The sequence below is a fragment of the Chiloscyllium plagiosum genome, unplaced genomic scaffold (genome assembly GCF_037043375.1).
Source record: "Chiloscyllium plagiosum isolate Xiang-an unplaced genomic scaffold, Cpla_swu_hap1 HiC_scaffold_4, whole genome shotgun sequence".
Lineage (NCBI taxonomy): Eukaryota > Metazoa > Chordata > Chondrichthyes > Orectolobiformes > Hemiscylliidae > Chiloscyllium > Chiloscyllium plagiosum.
The window spans coordinates 67,995,590-68,017,938 of NW_028270142.1; the positions used below are offsets into that span (position 1 = coordinate 67,995,590).

At 43.0% G+C, this 22,349-nt stretch overlaps 1 protein-coding gene across 1 annotated transcript in view; it reads left to right on the top strand.

Annotated features, from left to right (window-relative positions):
- The window catches only part of timm21 (translocase of inner mitochondrial membrane 21), a 45,083-nt gene extending 29,913 nt beyond the window's left edge, over nt 1-15,170 (top strand). Inside the window, exons 4-6 of the mRNA XM_043688450.2 lie at nt 12,595-12,668; nt 13,378-13,480; nt 14,708-15,170. Of these exons, the coding sequence (XP_043544385.2) occupies nt 12,595-12,668; nt 13,378-13,480; nt 14,708-14,800 (270 nt within the window). The 3' untranslated portion in view covers nt 14,801-15,170. The remainder of the gene's footprint in view (nt 1-12,594; nt 12,669-13,377; nt 13,481-14,707) is intronic.
- The last annotated feature ends 7,179 nt before the right edge of the window (nt 15,171-22,349 follow it).

Sequence of the window (22,349 nt, forward strand, 5' to 3'; positions counted from 1 at the left end):
TATAAATCAGAAAAAGAAGCATTTGACTGCTTGTTTATCTTACCTTGACACAAAATGGTGTTGATTTTGGTATCTTCAGGTAGGGAGGACTTCACATGGTCCAATTCTGATCTGGGGTCACCGTCAGGAGCATGGGCAGTTCCACGATACAGCCAGATATGAGTTGCCAATGTTGTGGTCAGTCTGGGACTGTGTCTTCTGAGAAAGATCAGAAGACGTGAAAAAGACTATCAAAGCAAATGAGTCATAGTGTACCCAGTCAGTGAAAATATTAAGGCTCCCCATGAAAAGATATTCAAGAGTGAATATAGCTTTGTTTTATCTGGTGATTTAAACTGTGAAATTGCCATATAAAATGTTTTCAGAGCACCACCTTCAAACATGTTGGGGGAGTTTATTTTTAGATTCCCTGCAGTGTGGAAACAGGCCCTTCGGCCCAACCAGTCCACAGCGACCCTCCAAAGAGTAACCCACACAGACCCGTTTCCCTCTGACTAATGCATCTAGCACTATGGGTAATTTTAGCATAGCCAGTTCACCTGACTTGCACATCTTTGGACTGTGAGAGGAAACCGGAGCACCCGGAGGAAATCCATGCAGACACTGGGAGAACGTGCAAACTCCACACGGATAGTCGACCGAGGCTGGAATCGAACCTGGGACCCTGGTGCTGTGAGGCAGCAGTGCGAACCACTGAGCCACTGTGGGCTATCAATTTTAATATGTAACATACATTCTGAAAAAGAACATTGTCAAATGTTCTTGATTAACAACTGCTAGATGTGAAGCATTTTCCATTTCTGGTGAATGCTTTTAGATCAGCATACCTTCGTCTGTTCTGTCTGCTGTATATGCCCCAGGCTGAAACTCTCAGTGCGGTCTGCTCTGCATAAAATAAATAAAGTACAGATTAGATGACTATTTCTATACAATCTTCAGTATGACACTGGGTTCCTGTAACAAGTTGCTTTAACATCCCCCTCACCAATTTCCCAATTTATCCTCCATATCACTGTTCATGTACCTCATTCCAAAAATATTCAAAAACAGTTTATTGTCATTTTCCTTGGGTTGCTGCTATTTTCTAGTTTGGCTGTTGACATTATGAACTTCAGACTAGAGGCATGACCTTATTTTCAAACGTAATCCAATGTCAACAAAGTTTGTTCATGTTTCCTAACTCCCGCCAGATTCTCCTAGGGCCTTTACTTCTTTAAACAAAAAGAAACACACAAGGTGCAAATATTAGAAATCTGAAATTAAAACCAGATAAAGTCAACACCTCAGCAAATCATTATGCCTCTGTGACTAGTTAATGTCTGTGATTTAGAATATGCACTCGGTCTCTTTAATGGGCTAATGCTTCTTGAACTATCAACATTATTTTGCTCCTGATTCTTCTCTAAGTTTCCCTTTTAAAATTGTATTAATGTACCTGTACATCTCTTCTGTTCCAGTCCTGAAGAAAACTACACAATGTGTTCTCTCCTCAGGTGCTGTGTGACTACTTGAATGTTTCCAGCATTTCCTGTTTACTTTAATTATCTACTTTCTAGTTTTACTTTAAAAAAACTTAAAGAAATAAAGAACAGAAGTATTGATATCTAGCCTTTTTGAATGAGAAGCTTCTGAACAGATGGCTATGGCACCAAGCTAAGCAAAATGCCAAGTCTATCAGATGGAGTGAATTACACCACCACAGGGCCCTTGTTCATCATGGTGTATCTCAGAGGTGAAATTTATCACTTTTTTTCTCACTTAGCAGTGTCCCTGCCAAATGGAGAAATGAATTATGCAATGAAAGAATACATACGGACCATGCCACGTACTTTACATGGAATAATCCATATCAAATACCCATTACCACTTTTGATCAGATCTTGTTAGCCTTTTGCTGCCAGAATCAGTGGGAATTCAGCAGCTGCCAAGATATAAGGATAAGATTTATAGTGCAGGAAACCGTGAACAGAAATAGTACTTTGGTAATGCAAAATGGATGACAACAGATCAGCAATCTAATGCTTTTCAAAAGAAAATCGGAATTGTGTGAATTAAATGCTCTGCTTTACAGCAATGACTGTAATTTACAAGCACTTTGATCAGTACAAAAAACTTTAGGATTTCCTATAGTTTAAACTAAACATATAATTTCTTTTCTTTGAGATAAATGTGCAAAATATGTTATCATTTTAGGAATTTGAACTCTTGTATGTTGCTTTGTTCTTCTTCTTTTGAGTAATAAACTTATTTTCTATTGCTAAAGAACACCTGCAGCCTCATGTGAAAAATTTTCAATGACCTATCAAGCCAGGTTTCATTCTGGGTTTTGACTTCTCCAGTATTACCATTGGCTGGGATAGTAATACTTCACTGAATCACTTGGATTGTAACCAAAAACCAGTTTCACTGCCCCAAGACTTATTTCATTCTTTGCTGAAAATGTGTTGCTGGAAAAGCGCAGCAGGTCAGGCAGCATCCAAGGAGCAGGAGAATCAACGTTTCGGGCATGAGCCCTTCTTCAGGAATGAGGAAAGTGTGCCAAGCAGGCTAAGATAAAAGGTAGTGAGGAGGGACTTGGGGGAGGGGTGTTGGAAATGCGATAGGTGGAAGGAGGTTAAGGTGAGGGTGATAGGCTGGAGTGGGGGTGGGGGCGGAGAGGTCAGGAAGAAGATTGCAGGTTAGGAAGGTGGTGCTGAGTTCGAGGGTTGGGACTGAGACAAGGTGGGGGGAGGGGAAATGTGGAAACTGGAGAAGTCTGAGTTCATCCCTTGTGGTTAGAGGGTTCCTAGGCAGAAGATGAGGCGCTCTTCCTCCAGGTGTCTTGTTGCTATGGTCTGGCGGTGGAGGAGTCCAAGGACCTGCATGTCCTTGGTGGAGTGGGAGGGGGAGTTGAAGTGTTGAGCCACGGGGTGGTTGGGTTGGTTGGTCCAGGTGTCCCAGAGGTGTTTAGGCCGCCTACTTGCAGAACGTTTCAAAGAACACCTCTGGGACAACCGGACCAACCAACCCAACCACTCCGTGGCTCAACACTTCAACTCCCCCTCCCACTCCACCAAGGACATGCAGGTCCTTGGACTCCTCCATCGCCAGACCATAGCAACAAGACACCTGGAGGAAGAGCGCCTCATCTTCTGCCTAGGAACCCTCCAACCACAAGGGATGAACTCAGACTTCTCCAGTTTCCTCATTTCCCCACCCCTCACCTTGTCTCAGTCCCAACCCTCGAATTCAGCACCACCTTCCTAACCTGCAATCTTCTTCCTGACCTCTCTCCCCTCACCCCCACTCCAGCCTATCACCCTCACCTTAACCTCCTTCCACCTATCGCATTTCCAACACCCCTCCCCCAAGTCCCTCCTCACTACCTTTTATCTTAGCCCGCTTGGCACACTTTCCTCATTCCTGAAGAAGGGCTCATGCCCGAAACGTCGCTTCTCCTGCTCCTTGGATGCTGCGTGACCTGCGCTTTTCCAACAACACATTTTCAGCTCTGATCTCCAACATCTGCAGTCCTCACTTTCTCCTAGATGATTTCATTCTTTGGCCTTACTATTAATAATGACATGGAAATAATTTGTTACTAATAAAACATGCTTTCTTTTCGTATCATTGCTTTAAACTAGGAAAGGTGAGTAGTACTGGAATATGATAATGAGTGGGATAATTAAAACTTTTAACTTTTTCTATTCCAGAGTTAAAATAATGATTTTGTTTCAAAATTTTGCAAACCTTTAATTAAAATATTGGAAACTTTGCCCTAACACACAACTGCATAAACATAGTTAAGGTTTTAACTTCCCATCTCTTTAACTACAAGCCTCTATTCTGCTGTTGACTAGGTTCCAAATTTTAAAGCATTTCATCTGCTTTTCATGTGGCCCTGTTGGGAAGGGCAAAATAAACCAGATGGAGCTGTAAATGAGCTTGCATTTTCCCTGTAAGTGGCACCCTTGCCTGTCCAAACGAGTAATGGGTGGTTGTTTGATTATAAAACATGCATCCAGTCATTATAAGTCTCACTTTTTAAATTGTTCCACAAATATTCGAACTGGGATAGTAGTAATATTGTTTTAAAGTTCAATGCAGCATTTTAACAACATAGTTTTGAAGTTCCTGTTAGCATAAGTAAAATTATTAGTCTATAAAGCAATTTATATTCTGCTCTAAATTAGCAGAAATAGCCATCTCCCAGCAGAGAATATTCTGATACTGTGATACCAGGTTAATATCTCAAACGAAGGAATGTGTGCAACAGGTATCATACTGATTTTTATATACTATTTGTTTTAAATCAACTGAATGTTCCAACAGTATTTTTGATAGCTCTTCAATTTTGCAACTTTCAAATTCTGGATTTTATCCATCTTAGCTTTACTGTTTTCCAGTGATACACGTACCCTGAGTTCTAAGAACAATTTTAAACTTTCATCCTCTTCACAATATCCTCAATATAGAGTCATAAAGACATACAGCACAGGAATAGACCCTTTAGTCCAACTCATCCAAGTTGACCAGATATTCCAATCTCTATTCCTGATGAAGGGCTTTTGTCCGAAACGTCAATTTTCCTGCTCCTCGAATGCTGCCTGACCTGCTGTGCTTTTCCAGCACCACTCTAATCTAGACTCTGATTTCCAGCATCTGCAGTCCTTATTTTTACCTAGATATTCCAATCTGACTGGTCCCATTTACCAGTATTTGGTCCTGATTCCTCTAAACCCTTTTTATTCATATACCCGTCCAGGTGCCTTTAAAATATTGTATTGTACCCACCTTCACCACTTCCTCTGGCAGCTCGTTATGCCCCTCTCACCTTAAACATATATGCTATCTACAGGTCATTCTGCTATAGCGATACAGTTGCAAGCTCACGCTATAGAAAATCACGCTATGGAAAACTACTGTAGAAAATTGCGCCATAGAAGATTGCTAATAGAAAATCAATATACCAGTTCAGCCGAGAGGTCGCATTAGCCAAACAACATCAATCGTGTTATGGCTGATTTGCGTTGACGAAATGCGTATTATTGAAGAACGACCTGTAGTTTTGGACTGCCCTACCCTGGGAAAAGGGCCTTGGTTATTCACCCTATCCATACCCCTCATGTTTTTATAAACCTCGATTGCATTATTCCTCACTCTCTGGTGCAGTAGGCAAAAAAACCCCAGCCTATTCAGCCTCGTCCACAAGACAAACTCTCCAGTCCTGGCAACATTCTTGTGCAGGGGAACCTCGATTATCCGAACTTGATGGGCAGGCACTAATTTGTTTGGATAATCAATTATTTGGTTAATTGATCAAATGTCTTTCCTCTGGGGCGTAGAGCTTTTAAAGACTGCTCCCCATTCAGGAGACTGCAGCAGCACACAACGCGCAAGGCCCTGCCCCCAAAACGCCCCCAACCCCGTCCAACACTGCCCCCCAACCCCATCCAACACCACCCCACGCCCCCAACCCTGTCCAACACCTACCCCTGGCCCCAACACCACCACTCGGCCCCCCAACACCCTGTCCCCTAACCCCGTCCAACACCGCTCTCGAACCCCGTCCAGCACTGCCCCCCCCGTTCCCAATCCCATCCAACACAACACCACCACACCCCCCCAACCCCATCCAACACCACCCCACGCCCCCAATCCCATCCAACACCACCCCATGCCCCCAACCCCGTCCAACACCTCCCCCTGCCCCCAACACCATCGCTCGACCCCCAACACCCCGTTTCCTAACCCTGTCCAACACCACCCCCAACCCCATCCAGCACTGCCCCCCATCCCTAATCCCATCCAACACCACACCTACCCCCCCAACCCCATCCAATACCGCCCCCCCACTCCATATAACACTGCCCCCAACCCTGTTCAACACTGACCCCGCCCCTCCCACACCGCCCCCCATCCAACAATGCCTCCTGCCCCCAACCCCATCCAACACAGCCCACCACCCACAACCCTGTCCAACACAGCCCTCCACCCCCAACCCTATCCAACACCGCACACCGCCCCCTGCCCCCAACCACATCCAACACCGCCCCTGCCCCCAACCCCGTCCAACACCGCCCCTGCCTCTAACACCGCGCCCCCGCCCCCAATCCTGTCCAACACTGCCCCCTGCCCCCAACCTCACCCCCCCCGCTCCTAACCCCACCCCCGCCTCCAACACCGACTCCCCACCCCCAACCCCGTCCAACACCGCCCCCGTCCCGAACCCCATCCGCCCCAACCCCATCCAACACCTCCCCGTCCCCAACCCCTTTCAACACCACTCCCCGCTTCCAACCCCACCCTCAACCCCATGCAACACCGCCCCTGCCCCTAACACTGCCCCCCAATCCTGTCCAACCCTCCCCGCCCTTCCCCAACACCCCTGCCTCCTAACCCCGTCCAATACCGCCCCCAACCCCATCCAGCAGAGACCCCCATCCAGCAGAGACCCCCATCCAGCAGAGACCCCCATCTCCAACACCACCCCGCCCCCAACCCCGTCCAATACTGCCCCCCAACCCCGTATAACACTGCCCCTGCCTCCAACCCCGCCCAACACCACCCCAGCCCTGTCAACACCGCCCCCCCCGCCCCACAACTCAGGCCAACACCGCCCCCCACTCCTAACCCCGTCCAACACCACCCCCCCCACTCCCAAGACCGAATCCAACCACCCCACTCCTGTGCAATACCCCTCTGCCCTCAACCCTATCCAACACCACCCCCCCCCCCTGTCCCCAACGCTGTAGACACTCGCCCCTTCTTTGGGGCAGCTGGACTGGTCACCAGCAACCATACTGTTGCAATTGCCTTTGTGGAGTAAGTCTGTGAATAACACACACACACACACACACTTTGTTGGAGAGCTGATCTGTGGTGCGGCTAGGGTACACCCCTGTGTAGAACTCCAGGGAAAGTGTGGGGGGAGAAAGAGGGGGCAGGAGGTCAGTCATGTGGAGATGATGCCTGTTTAATCACTGTAAACAAAAGACGCGATCATTGTTGGAAACACGTCTTTGATGTAATATTTCCATCGGGACCTCGAGATCTCCTTCGGATAATCCAATTTTCGGATAATTGGTATTCGGATAATCAAGTTTCCTCTGTAAATCTTTTCTGCACCCTCTGAAATTTAACATCATTCCTATAAAAGAGCAACCAAAATTGTACACAGTATCCTAAAGTGGCCTCACCAATATCCTGTACAGCTGTAACATGACATCCTATATTCAGTGTTCTGATCAATGAAGTTAAAAATCACATAATACCTGGTGCCTTCTTCACCACCTTGTCTACCCGCAGCTCCACTTTCAAAAAACTATGCGCCTGTACCGCTAGGTCTTTTTGGTCATTTAATATGTTATTAAGAATATCATATTTCTGATTAAGTTCAATCTTTTCAGAACTTCAATACAGGGTAAAGGACAGCAGAAGAATATAAAATGAAACATTTTAATTATTAACCAATCTCCCAATGGAATACTGAAATGAACCAAATCAAACTAATTAAAATAGCCTTATTGAATACAATATCACATCTTCCCATGGGTTTTAAACTCTAGTCTTTGAGATTTGAGCCCAGTATCATAGCTACTAGACCACTTTAATTAAAGTTGTGTTTAGCCTTATTTTTAATAACAAAAGCTTGTGCCACAATACATCAGAGACGTTTCACCTCAAGTACAATGTGCATAGCGAAACCCTGAAATTGCTTCCCTGCACTTCTGAAGTAGAATCATGTCATACATTTATTTGAAATTCATTTGTTATTTTAGCAGAAATGCTAACCTATTTAAAATAACTGGATTGATGCCTCCACTACCTAGCTGAGATAATTTCCAGGGAATGCATTGTGTTCTTTATCTTTTTAATCCTTTTATGGGATGTGGTTGTTTCTGAAAAGTCCAGTATTTGTAGCCCATCCTTAACGGCCTTTAATTGAAGTGGTTTACTGGGTGACATTATACGGCAGTAAAGTGTTGACCACATGACTTCAAGTCCAAATTATGGGGCGACGATGGCTGAATGGTCTTATCGCTAGATTGTTGATAACAATGAAAACATTATCTGTTACCATTGCCCTTCAGGGAAGGAAATCTACCATACACCCACCTACATGTAACTCCAGGTCCAAAGCAATGTAGTTGACTCTGAAATAACCTAGCAAAGCATTCAGTTGTATCAATCATGGTCTCAGCAAAGAAATGAAATTAGCAGATCGCCTAGAATTGATCTAGGCACCGAAAAATACAACTGCAAATATAAACCCTCTTTACCCTGCAGAGTCCTCCTCACAAACATCTGGGTGTTAATGTCAAAATGGGAGAGCTGTCTCATAGTTACAAAATCCCTACAATGCAGAAACAGGCCATTCGGCCAAACAAGTCCACACCAACTCTCCAAAGAGCATCCCACCCAGACTTAACCCCCCCTACCTTATACCTGTAACTCCACATTTCTCATGGTTTATCCACCTAATCTACACATCCCTGGACACTAGGAACAATTTAGCATTGCCAGTGCACCTAACTTGCACAGTTTTGGACTGTCAGGACTAAACCGGGGCACGCCCATGCAGACATGGGGAGAAAGTGCAAACTCCACACAGACAGCTGCCTGAGGCTGGCATTGAACCCAAGTCCCTGGCACTGTGAAGCAGCAGTACTAACCACCGAGCCACACTGACGTCCTTAATGTCTAGTCTAGTCAAGCAACAGCTTGGTATAGTCTTTCTTACAGAATGGTACCTTATATTCAATGTCCAAGATATCACCATCCCTGGATATATCCTGTTCCAGTAACAGGACAGATCTCTGAGAGGTGGTGATGCAGTTGTATACAGGCAGAAGGAAGTTGCCATGGGATTCCTCAACAATGACACTGGACCTGATGAAATCCTTTGGACATATTTAACATCAAACCAATGTCCCATGAGTTCAAACCAGTTTCTCTTGTACCAATCTTTGAGCCATGTGTTCACCTGTTTACTCGTGTTGACCCTGTGCCAATTTGCTCATGGCTGAGATAGCAATCTGGAGATTATTACCTTTTTTGTTTTTGGTCTTCCATTAATCTCTAGCTGCTCATATTCCCCCTGCAGAATTTCTTTCCCCTGTCTACCTATACCATTGATACCTATTTGAACCACAATAACTGGATCTTTCCCCTCCTGCTTCAATTTTCCCTGCAGCACAGATGAGATATCCTGTACCTGGGCAGCAGGCAGGCAACACTTTTGGACCTCGATCCTGTCCACAGAGAACAGTGTCTAGTCACCTGACTATACTATCCACAATTATAACCATTTTTCTCTTTTCTCCACTCTCTTGAATGGCTCCCTATACCATGACGGTGTAGTTGGTTTGTTCAGCCTCCTTAGTGTCCCCACTGTCATCAGTACAGGAGTCAAGAATCTCAAATTTGATAGACAAGTTGGTGAGAGAACCAAGAAGACCAAACAACATCATCGTCTTTACCAATGTGCCAGCCACAGATGCATTTGCCGATGACAATTTCAATAAGAGTGACCACTGTACGGTCCTTGTGCAGATGAAGTCCTATCATTACATTGACACTATCACTGACAGTGAACAAATCTAGCATCTCAAGACTAAACATCCGTGAGACGCTGTGGACAATCAGCAGCAGCAGAATTAGGCTCCTGCACAATCTTCAACCTCATGGCCTGGCATATCCCCCACTCAAACATTACTAAGCCAGAGGATCAACCCTAGTTCAATGGAGAGTGCAGGAGGCATGCCAAAAATGAGTCAATTTGATGAAACTTCCAAATAGGACAATTTCTGTGCCAAACATCATAAGCAGCAAGTGATAGACAGAGGTAGGCGATCTCACTAGCATTAGATCAGATCTAAGTTCTACAGACCTGCCAGATTTAGTCGTCATATTAGTGAACAATTAAACAACTCACTGGCAGAGGATGCTGCACAAAAATCCCTGTCCTCAAAGATGGAAGAGCCTGAAACATCAGTGCAAAAGATAAGGCTGAAGTACTCACAGCAATCTTCAACCAGAAGTGCCAAGTGACTCATCCATCTCAGCCTTCTCCAGTGGTCCCAGTGTTGCAGATACCAATGTTCAGCAAATGCAATTCACTCCACATGATATTAAGAAATAGTTGGAGATTATGGCTCCTGACAACATTCTGGCAATAGTACTGAAGATTTGTTCTCCAGAACTTGCCACTCCGCTAGCCAAGCTCTTCCAGTACATTACAACATAATGGGGAAAATTGGTCAGGTATGCTATGTACATAAAAAAACCCACAAATCTGACTTTGCCAATTCTGCTTCACATCAGTCAATTCTTGATCAGTAGGGTGATGGAAAGTGGTTTTAACAGTTCTATCAAGCAGCATTACCCTGTTTGCATTCCATTAGGGCTACCCAAATCCTAACTTTAGATTAGATTAGATTAGATTACTTTACAGTGTGGAAACAGGCCCTTCGGCCCAACAAGTCCACACCGACCCGCCGAAGCGCAACCCACCCATACCCCTACATTTACCCCTTACCTAACACTACGGACAATTTAACATGGCCAATTCACCTGACCTGCACATCTTCGGACTGTGGGAGGAAACCGGAGCACCCGGAGGAAACCCACGCAGACACGGGGAGAATGTGCAAACTCCACACCGTCAGTCGCCTGAGGCGGGAATTGAACCCGGGTCTCTGGCGCTGCGAGGCAGCAGTGCTAACCACTGTGCCACCTTGCCGCCCACAACTTCATTGTAAAGGAATTAAGGGTTACAGTGAGAGCACGGGTAAGTGGAGCTTGGTCCCCGAAAAGATCAGCCATGATCTTGTTGAATGGCAGAACAGGCTCAAGGGCCACATGTCCTACACCTGCTTCTATTTCTTATGTTCTAATGGACAAAAGCTTTTCATTCCAGTGGTGAGATGAGAGTGATGGCACTTAATGTCAAGGCCACATTCAACCAAGTGTGGTATTAAGGAACCCTAGCGAAACTGGAATCAGTAGGTATCAGGGGTTAAATTCTCTCCTGATTGAAGTCATATCTGCAACATAAGAAGATGGTTGTGCTTATTGGAGGTCAATCACCTCAGTTCCAGGACATCTTTGCAGGAGTTCCTCAGGATAGTGTCCTAGCCTAACCGTCTTCAGCTGCTTCATCAATGACCTTCCCTCATTAATCAGAATTGAAGATGCTCAAGGATGATTGCTCAATATTCAGCACCATTCACAACTCAGATACTGAAGCAATCCATGTTCAAATGCAGTAAGATCTGGACAATACCGGGAACTGACAAGTGACAAGTAATATTTGCATCCAACAAATATCAGGCAATGACCATCTCCAATAAGAAATAACCTGACCGCCACCTCTTGACCTTCAATGTTATTACCATCACTAAATTCCCCCTCTGTCAATATACTGACATTACATTGACCAGAACATAATTGGATTCACCACATTAACACACTGGCTACAAGGACAGGACAGAGGCTTGGAATACTGCAGCAAATAACTCACCTTCTGACTCTCCAAACCCTCTCTAATTTACAAGGCACAAGTCAGGAGTGTAATAGAATGCACTGTGCCCTAGATGGGCACAGCTCCAACAACAGTCAAAGCTTGGCACCATCCCGGACAAAGCAGCCTGCTTGATTGACACCAGATCCACAAGTGTTCATACCTTCCACTACTGACTGCTCAATAGTATCTGTATTTATTATCTACAGGATGTAATGCAGAAATTCACCAACATTCTTTAGCCAACCCCTTCCAAATCCATGACCATTTCCTTCCAGAAGGGCAGAAGATACATGGGAATACCACCACCTGTAAGTTCTCCTCCAAGCCACTCATCATCAGATGCTTGAAAATATATCACCATTCCTTCATTGTCACTAGATCAAAATCCTGGAAGAAAACAGCACAATACTACTTCTCAAGAGCAACCTGGGATGGGCAATAAATGCTGGTCCAACCAGCAAGGCCCATCTCCCATGAGTGAATTTTAAATGTATTTTTCCTAAGGTGTGGTGTCCAAATCTGCTCGCAGCATTGTGCCCAGAGCATTAATCAAGGTCTTTGGCTTGTTGATTCAGTTTTGGTATTGTACTCGTACCTCCCCGTAAATATGTGCAATTAGATGTATGACTTTATACTTGTCCAATTTCAGGACCTGGATAAATCTTCACTGTATTCCAATTTAATTTAACTGAAATTGTTAGTTCACGATTGCTGGAGAGCTAATATTTAAGATGAAGAGAGGCCGGATTGCTGGTCAAGGTGTTTGTATTTATTTCTCTCTCTGTCTCTGATAAAATAATTGCAGAGCTGTTCTGGAGTGTGTATGCATCCTAGTGTGTGTCTCCCTGCCTATACAATACATCTGTTTCAATGTGTACAATAAGCAATTCTAATAGAAGCAAATTCCTAATAAGTCGATGTTGCTGTTGTTTCCTGTTTTGTTCTTTTCCTACTAAAGGATGAATTATTATATAAACATCGGGTATGCACTGTCTATGGAAGAGAGTTTGTAATCAACGTTACAAGACTTTTATGGTGGTATGGACATAGTTTTAATATTTAGATTTAAATACAATTTGTGTTAACAGATAATTGGAGCATTGGGAGAACCTATAAAAGGTTATGGAGAGATGACTCGGCGAGGTCGAAGACGGCATGTCAGGTATATCACAGAGTAATAATAAAGTTCTTATGTGCCTAATGTTGAGCATATTAAAGAGTGTCAAAAAAGACAATCATTTCAAAAATGCTTCCTTTGGTCAAGGGGGTCAGTTAGTCAAGTTGGTGAGATGGCTGGTTTGCAGTGCAGAGTGACACCAACAGCATGGGTTCAATTCATGTCCTGGCTGAGGTTGCCATGCGTGTCTTAACTTCTCAACCTCTGCTATTGGTGCTACATTTTTTGAATAGTTCACAAACTGTCTCGATCCTGCAATGATGTTTGGTGTGAGCAAATGTCAGCAAAATTAAGGGGTCTTAACCTCAAAATAAAGGACCTTTTTGGAAAGGCATCATCACCTTAATTTATATAACACCTCTAATTTAGTAAAACACCCAAGGCACATCATTGGAGCATCATGAAATAACATTTGACAGTGTAAGGGAGTCTCCTGCCATTCTGGCCAACATTTATCCCTCCCTAGCAATACCACCAAAGCTACAATGTAATCTTCTGCCCTGTTGCTTTTTATGAGTATTTTACTGTGCTTATTTCATTTTTACCAAGACAATGCTGACTAGACTGGAAGTTCACTGGTTGTAAAACATTTTGAAACATCTGGAGGATTTGATGATTTCTATCTAAGTATACTTACTTATATCTTTCTCTTCTCTCCCCTTTCTCATTTGCAATATTTCTTTTTGTCTTTCAGTCATGTGGAATATGTGAAGGATGGTGTGAAACATATACAACTCAAATTTTACATTGAGGGCACAGAACCTATTAAGGGAACAGTTCACCTGGATGCAAAAGAGGTTAATCTTTTGTTTTACTCTATTGTTATGTATTTTGTAGGGGTGAAGCTTTGTATAGTAACTGTCTTTTGCTCCCACTACTCCAATAGAAGATATAACTTTTAAAAAATGTGTTAAGTGTTGAAGTAGCAGAATAATCACCTGCTATGTGAATTGTGTATTTTCTGAACTGAGGTGCCAAAACCAAGATAGAAAGTAAGTGTGGTGCCAACGGGAGATTGTAGTATCAGCTCAACAGGTAAGAGAGAATATTGGGTGGAGCTGTTCAGGATTTGGTGATAACTCAACAACCAGTCATCTGCAGTGCTGTGGGAGAAAATTGTCAACAGAAACCTGAATCGATATAGACTAAAGAAGCATGATGGAGAAAGTACACTGTGTTTCTCTCTCCATAGATGCTGCCAGATCTGCTGAGTTCTCCAGCATATTCTGTTTGCTTTAGATTTCCAACATCTGCAATGGTTCACTTTTTTTTATTTAGAATAGCATTTGGACAATGAATCATAAAGGTCTACAGCTGACAAAAAGACCCTTCAACCCATCAAATTGCACCTGTCAAAAACTAGCACCTAACTGTTCAAATCTCATTTTTCAGCACTAGCCCCTTTTTAGTTCACAGACTCTGTTTCTTTGACCATTGATGCTGCCAAATCTACTGAGTTTCTCCTTTCTGCTCATTGTTGATTTAGAACTTCTTTCTAAATATTACTACCTGGTTAAACTTAAGCAAATACATTTTTAAAATGCGTTTCTTGTTTCCATCTGCCAGATCAGTATCCAGCTGCAAACTGGAAGCAGATGGTAAAATTTTATTTTACTCAAGAAAAGAATAACGACTGTGGAACTTTGATTTTTTTTTCCTTTAAAAGCATATACCTGTAAAAAAAAATCTCTGCTTGAGATTACAGTGGTGCTCAAATATAAGTTGTGGTTGAAACACAATAAGCAATTTGTTCATTTCTCTGTGACTTTACCTGCCTGCAGCTTACTAGAACAGGCTAGCAAACATGTTTCAGTTCATTGATTTTCTGATTCAACAGTGAGTTGAGGTTTGGGAGGAAATTTTCAGAATTTGTAGTCTTAATTTCCAAATCAATGCAAAAACATCAACGCAGTTTCAAAACCACAACAAACCATTTATTTTCTGCCTGACATCACAGTAGATGAGAGAAGCCAAAATACGTGCCGATTATACAACAAAAAAGCTACCTTTTTTTTGTATTGCAGAACCCTGAAAGTGGACGGTTTGACTTTCGTTACATATTTGTGGACTTTGACACTTATCCCAAAAGGACCATTATTGTTGAAGACAATCGCTAAGGGAGCTGATTGCTTTTGTTTCCATGAGCGAATACGAAAACAGAGATTTCTTTAGGTTTTTGTAGATGGAATAAATCATGTGAATGAGAAATGAATCAGGCAATTAATCATCCTTTTTAAGTACTGTCAGCCCAATTTACTTTTGTAGAGGATCAGAGTCACGTCTGAGATACGTTTTTTTGTAAATTATACTTTTTTGTATTGATTGATTAATATGCTCCCCTATTTTAAAATCATTGCATTTAACATGCTGTGTTGAAAGATTACAGGTAATATCAAGTTTAAGGGCTTTATTGTCCTTTGAAGAAGCAACATTCAATTATAGAATGAAAAAATAATTATAAATAAAACAGTGATCTATTACTGTAAATTATTTTCTCTATTTTCTCTATTTTGATAAACCTGAATTAGATGTGCATCGTAGATTGAATAGATATGTTTTTATGCCTCTACCAGTTATAGGAACTTATTGCTTCCTCTATTGATCTCTCCTTTCTGATATACTGTCCTTCCTAGACATGTTTAAAATAAAAAGATTGGGAAGCTACAGGTAAAGTGCTATTTCCTATTGTTTAGTTACATGACTGGCACATTGATGCTGTGATGATCATACTGGTTTAAACATGTTTTTAAGCAAGGGTTCAAGAAGGCTGTGGAAAATCTGAAATCTTGAAGGGTTTAAAAGTCTTGCCTTTTTATTTCCACCTGAGCTTCAGCGTTTGAACTAGTGAGCATGGATTAGGTTATAGGCATTGAGGCCTGGTGGGTTAGGTCTTTTAGTAGTTGCAAACATTTTTGAAAGGTGACTAACCTTAAGCTAAGGTAGCTAGCTAGCCTAATGCATTCTTGTTGATGCCAGTAGTTTGTCCCAGCTACACAAGTTAACCACTCCTCATACGTAGGATAGCAGTCTGTGATCTGGATCTTTTCCATTATAGTCTGGAGAAAAGGAAGTTTTAAGTCACAATATTGGCAATGAAAATTTAGTGGTCAAGGGTGAAGTCCTGATGGTTGCGAATAGCTCAGACATGGTCAAGGTCAAAAGAGAAAAGGTCAGAGATGATGAATGACAGGTTAAAGATCACAATGCTCAGTGTAACTACATCGGAAGGTAGTGGATGCTGAGTCTTGAATAAATTTAAAGGCTAAGTTAGATAGATTTTTGATAGATGACAGACAGGAAAGTGGAGCTGATCAGCTATGGGTGTATTGAACAGACAAAGAGACTCATAAAGCCAGATGTCTCCCTTCTGTTCCTACACTCTATGCTCTTATATCTTCTGTAAATGGAAATGTGATTATTCAGTATTGTCTGCGTTATGTATGTAGTTGGGGGTACTGTCCCTTTAAGAGGGAAAGAGCTTGGGTCCAGTCTAGAATCAGCTGTGGAGGTGTGAGGATGAATAATAGTGTTCCTGTTCAGATTTACCATTTGTATATAATTACTGGTTCCAAAGGAAGCATCAACATAACAGTCTCTGTCTCAGAGAATCTAATTTATGGTTTTGGTTGCTGATTGGAGAAGGTAAAATTGTGGAAGGAGTGTAGAAGGTGACAACACCTTCAAGAAAATTAGAGCTTGGCTGATGGGGCAACTGCTTGTGCTGATCATTTTCAGGAGTGTGTAATGGTATGTTTCAATATGGGACTACTTAGGTTAAAGTTGAAAATGTGTTGCTGGAAAAGCGCAGCAGGTCAGGCAGCATCCAGGGAACAGGAGAATCGACGTTTCGGGCATAAGCCCTTCTTCAGCCTACTTAGGTTAAAGGTACCATTGACAACCTGAGGGCAGTTGGGTGCAAGGAAGATAGGATTAGATGTACAATTTATTGAAAATAGGCCAGGAATGTAGGAAATGGAATTCATGGATGAAATGGGCTTAAGAACAGCACAGGGTAGATTAGAATAAAAGCTAAAATTGACAGATGGTTGTGGCCTAGGGTAGAGCCATAGCTCAATCCCTGCCTCCCTGAAGCTTCGCCAGCAAATGCAGGGCACAGTTCAGGAGAGTGAGTGAATATCTCCATTAGCTGTGTTGTTGCTGTTGAATAACACACAAGTAGTTCAACAGCAACCAGAGGTTCACTGAATTCTAACCAATCTGCCAGTGGCTTTACTGTGTACTTCCCACAGGAATCATTGCAGCCACACACCAAATTCTTTTCAGCAGCATCTCACAAACCAGTGACCTTCAACACCTAAATAGCCATAGGTTCATGTTCTTGGCTATGGTACCATTTGCAAACTCTTGTTGAAGTCACAGACCATTCTGATTTGGAAATATAGTATCATTTAATGATTGCTTTTGGTTCAAAATCCTGTAACTCTTTACCTAATTGCATTAAGACAGTACCTTCACCACGCAAACTGCAGTGATTCAACTGCTATCATCATCACTTCAAGGTCAAATAGAGATAGGCAATAAATGTGAGCTGTGGCAGTCATAGGAGAAAGTGAGGTCTGCAGATGCTGGAGATCAAAGTTGAAACTTTATTGCTGGAACAGCACAGCAGGTCAGGCAGCATCCAGGGAACAGGAGATTCGACGTTTCGGGCACAGGCCCTTCTTCAGGAATGAGCAGAGAGTGTTCAGCAGGAGAAGATAAAAGGTAGGGAGGAGGGACTTGGAGGAGGGGCATTGGAAATGTGATAGGTGGAAAGAGGTCAAGGTGAGGGTGATAGGTCGGAGTAGGATGGAGGCGGAGAGGTCAAGAAGAAGACTGCAGGTCAGGAAGGCGGTGCCGGGCTGGAGGGATCCGGCTGAGACAAGGTGGGGGGAGGGGGGATGAAGAAACTGGTGAAGTCCAAGTTCATCCCCTGCGGTTGGAGGGTTCCCAGTCGGAAGATAAGACACTCCTCCTCCGACCGTCGGGTTGTTGTGGTTTGGCAGTGGATGAGTCCAATGACCTGCATATCCTCGGTGGAGTGGGAGGGGGAGTTGAAATGCTGTGCTACAGGTTGGTTGGGTTGGTTCGTCCGGGTGGCCCAGAGGTGCTCTCTGAATCGCTCCGCAAGTAGGCGGCCTGTCTCCCCAATATAGAGGAGGCCACACCGGCTGCAGCGGATGCAGTAGATGATGTGGGTGGAGGCGCAGGTGAATCTGTGGCGGATATGGAAGTTTCCTTTGGGGCCTTGGAGAGAAGTGAGGGGGGAGGTGTGGGCGCAAGTGTTGCACCTCCTGCGGTTGCAAGGGAAGGTGCCGGGAGTGGAGGTTGGGTCGGTGGGGGGTGTGGATCTGACCAGGGAGTCGCGGAGGGAGTGGTCTCTACGGAAAGCTGATAGGGGAGGGGAGGGAAATATATCCTTGGTGCTGGGGTCTGTTTGGAGGTGGCGGAAGTGACGGCGGATGATGCGCTGTACATGGAGATTGGTGGGGTGGTAGGTGAGGACCAGTGGGGTTCTGTCCTGGTGGCGGTTGGAGGGGCGGGGCTCAAGGGCGGAGGAGCGGGAAGTGGAGGAGATGCGGTGGAGGGCACCGTCGACCACGGGGGGGGAATTGCGGTCCTTGAAGAAGGAGGCCATCTATGTTGTACATATTTTGAACTGGTCCTCCTGGGAGCAGATGCGGCGGAGACGAAGGAATTGGGAGAATGGGATGGCGTTTTTACAGGAGGCAGGATGGGAGGAGGTGTAGTCCAGGTAGCTGTGGGAGTCGGTTGGTTTGTAGTAGATGTAGTAGATACCCCAATATTCAGTTTTATTAAAATCTTAAGCAAGCCATTAACCAAGCTTAGCTATTGCCCAGCTTTCAGAGCTGCAAGAAGCAGTGGTACATGTTGTATTTCATAGCAGTGACAATGTAACTAGGAGGTATTTTTGCCTGAGCCTGTTGAAAATTAAATTGAAATGTACTGGTAAGGGCATTATTAAGAATTAACAATTATGGTACATTTTCCCTAGTCTTGATGAAGGGCTTTTGCCGGAAACGTCGATTTTCCTGCTCCTCCTGACCTGCTGTGCTTTTCCAGCACCACTCTGATCTAAACTCTGGTTTCCAGCATCTGCAGTCCTCACTTTTGCCTATTTTCCCTAGTCCTCCAGCTGTTTCCTAGCTTAGTGATGAAGATTTACAAGGGCAAATTCTCAGTGATCTAGGTGTTAGGTAGGATCTTTGCACAGAATGAGGAAATATGTTGCTATTGTTATCTACTTCTGCCTCATTGCTTTGACCACAATTTCCCTCACCTGCCTCAGTCATTAATACTGCTACTGTAACTGTTTCTTCCCTGTCAGAATTGTGTAACTGATTTTGAATATGTGTTATGGGGATTGGTGTCAGGTTTTGCCCTTCTATCCATCATACGTGTCGCTTTGTTCTGTGACTCCTTTGGTGCCAATACCTTGCAGCAACAGAAGAACGATTCCACATTTTGAATGAGGCTGCTAAACTTGCTGGTTGCGGCAGGTAAGCACTTGGACTCAATGCTGAATGGCGTCAAGGCAGAAGTCCCACAGTGCTCTCCAGGTCGGCCTTTGTAACTGAAGCATGAAATTGGCTGGAACTTTGGAGGTACAGTGTAAGCAACTGTTTCAAACTTTTAATCCTGTCTGACTGGGGGATTCTTCAATTGTCTGCCTTAACTGCCGGAAAAGATGCAAAAATGTATGTGGAAATCCCAATGGTGAGTCATCTGCTTTTGAGGGTATTAGAATTTAAATTGAAGACTTTGCTGATATTTGAGCATCTAAATCATCAGGGCAGGTTTGACAGAGGCATCACAGTAATAGGACTTGAAGCTGGGACTTCTGAGACCGAGGACCCTTCTGTTGACTGAAGTATGGTTTTTGTTGGATCAAAGTCCTTTGAATTGTCAGTGGAGCTGTAATATGGTTAATAATTCACTAGTGTGATGCTTTACAGTTTGGTACTTCGATCTACTTCAGGCTATTATTTTAGTGAGTACCTTCAATGAGGTTAGGTGATGCAAATTGTAATTCTGTATATATTCTTCTTAACTTCACCCTTTCCATTCTGAAGCCATTCTGATCTCAAATAAATGCCTTCCCTTGCCAGAGAGAGGTGAATCCAATTCTAGCTTCCCATGCTAGTGGGAAGTACAGAACAAACTTGATTATCTGCACGAGACAGGCAGAGAGTATTTTGTTCGGAAAACTGATTATTCAGGTAACATACTGAACATAATTATGTAAAAAACACATGTTTACGGAGTTTTTACTTCAATCAATAAAATGTGTCCAAACACTGGATATTGCTTAAACATTTGTGACATTTTACAAATAAAATCACTTTGTGGCTAAAATTTGACTGAAGCCAATGAAATGTTTCGCTGACATTTTCCTTTGTTTTATCCCTGTCCACCATCTACAAGGCAGGTTGTGATGGAAGAATTCCCATTTACCTGAATGAGCGCAGATTCAACAGCACTCAATAAACTTTGGCACCATCAAGGAAAAGGCAGCCTATTTGACTGGCAGCTTATCCATCATATTCAACAATCACTCCTTCCGCTACTGATGCTCATCATACAGAAAAAGCACTTGAGAAACTCACCTTTCTTCTTAGGCAGCACCTTCCAAACCCACAACAATGTCTATCTAGGACAAGACCAACAGACATGTGGGAACACCTGCAAGTTGCCCTCATATGTACCACCATCCTGACTTGGAAATATATCGCTGTTCCTTCCGTATCGTCGTGTCAAACTCCTGGAACTGTCTCTTGAATGGCATTGTGGGTCTATCTACACCGAATGGGCTGCAGCGATTCAAGATGGCAATTTACCACCTTCTCAAGGGCATGTAGGCAATAAATGATGGCCTTACTGGGAACACCCATATTTCATGAATAATTTTTTAAAATTAGCATATCAAAGGGTAGAGTCAGGCAGGAAAATAAAATAGTAATATGGAAAATAAAAATTGGAGAATGGTAAAAAGGGATAGAGAGAATCGATCAAAGAATACATCAACAATCAAGTCTGTAACAAATATAACAAAAAAACAAATCTAAAGGGTCTATATCTCTATGTACATAGCATTTACCTGTATAACAAAGCAAATTAATTGATTGTTCAGGGTGAAGTAAATAAATTGATCTATTAGCCATGATGGAGACGTGATAACAGCTTCTAGAAATGAAAGCAAATATATCAGCATATCATTTGGTATGCACAAAACCTCCCAGTGGTTGTATGGAACATTGGCTGCAGGATGACAAGGATTGGGTGCTACATATTGAGCTGCAACAATCAGAAGAACAGAAAGCTAGGTAAAGGTGGAGGGGTAATAATTAATGAAGATCTTGGTTCAGGAAATCAAGATATAGTATTAGTTTGGGTGAGAAATTGTCAATGAAAGAAATCACTAATGGGTGGGGTCTACAATAATCACAGTGGAGGATAAAGTATATAAGAAAAAATATTGGATGCTTGAGATAAGGGGATGGCAATAATCACAAGTGATATTTGAACGTAAAATGTAAAAAAATCAGATTGACAAAGTACCTTGAATGCAGAGATCATAGAGCTGATTTCATAGAGCAACAGATTCTGGAACTGGCCAGAAAGCAGATTATAATAGATCTGATATTTCATCATGAGACAGGATTAATTAATGAGTTCAGAGTAAATATAGTTCTAGATGGCAGTGACCATAATATTATTGAATTGTGCGCAGTTAAAAGGGAGAACTATGGGTCTAACACTAGAATTTAAAACTTAAATAAGGGCAACTATGTGGATGCTGAAACCTAAGGTGGTTAAAGTGAACTTGGATACTAGGTTAGGAGTCAGATCCATGGGAGGGTCTGTGGCAGACATTTAAGGGTTTTTTTTTTTCAGAATAATTAAAAGAATGTTAGAAAACAACAGTCAAGTCAAACCATTAGATGTGATCGAGAAGGAACTTGTCTCTGGATTTTGAGTACTGTAAAGTTACAATGTTGGGATAGATAGAATATTGTATTTAAACTATCTTCTGAAATGTTTCAAATTACATTTATTTGCATAATAAACATATGTTTCACTGTTAAAACCAAAACAATTGGTTTTGTGTGCCTGTGTTTTAGGAAAAGACCACCTCGTTAAATAAACAAAAACAAAATCTGGGATCTGACTTGTCCTGGAATAGGGACATGAAAAAGCACTGGCAAGCAAAATTAGGGAGAATCCCAGTATAGTTTTTCAATTAAGGGGAAGAGGAAAAGACTAGTGCCCAGTGGGACTAGGGGACCAACCTGTGCATGAAGCTAGACAACATTGGTAGAGCGTTAAATGAGTGCTTCACTCCTGACTTCACTTGGAGGATGCAGGATGTTGATACAGAATTAGGATAGAGGGACTGTGAGTTTCTTGAACAGTTCTCATCACCCCGTTTATGGAAGCATATGATTACATTGGAGGGGGTACAGAGGAAAATCACCATGATGTTGCCTGGTTTGGAAAACATTATGATGAGAGGCTGGACAGGCTCAGACGGGTTTTTTTTTAAGCAGAGAAGATGGAGAAGGGATCGTCTTGAGGTCTATAAACTTAGAAGGGACATGAACAGGGTGGATATGAAGCAGCTGTTCCCCTTAGTTGAAGGGTCAA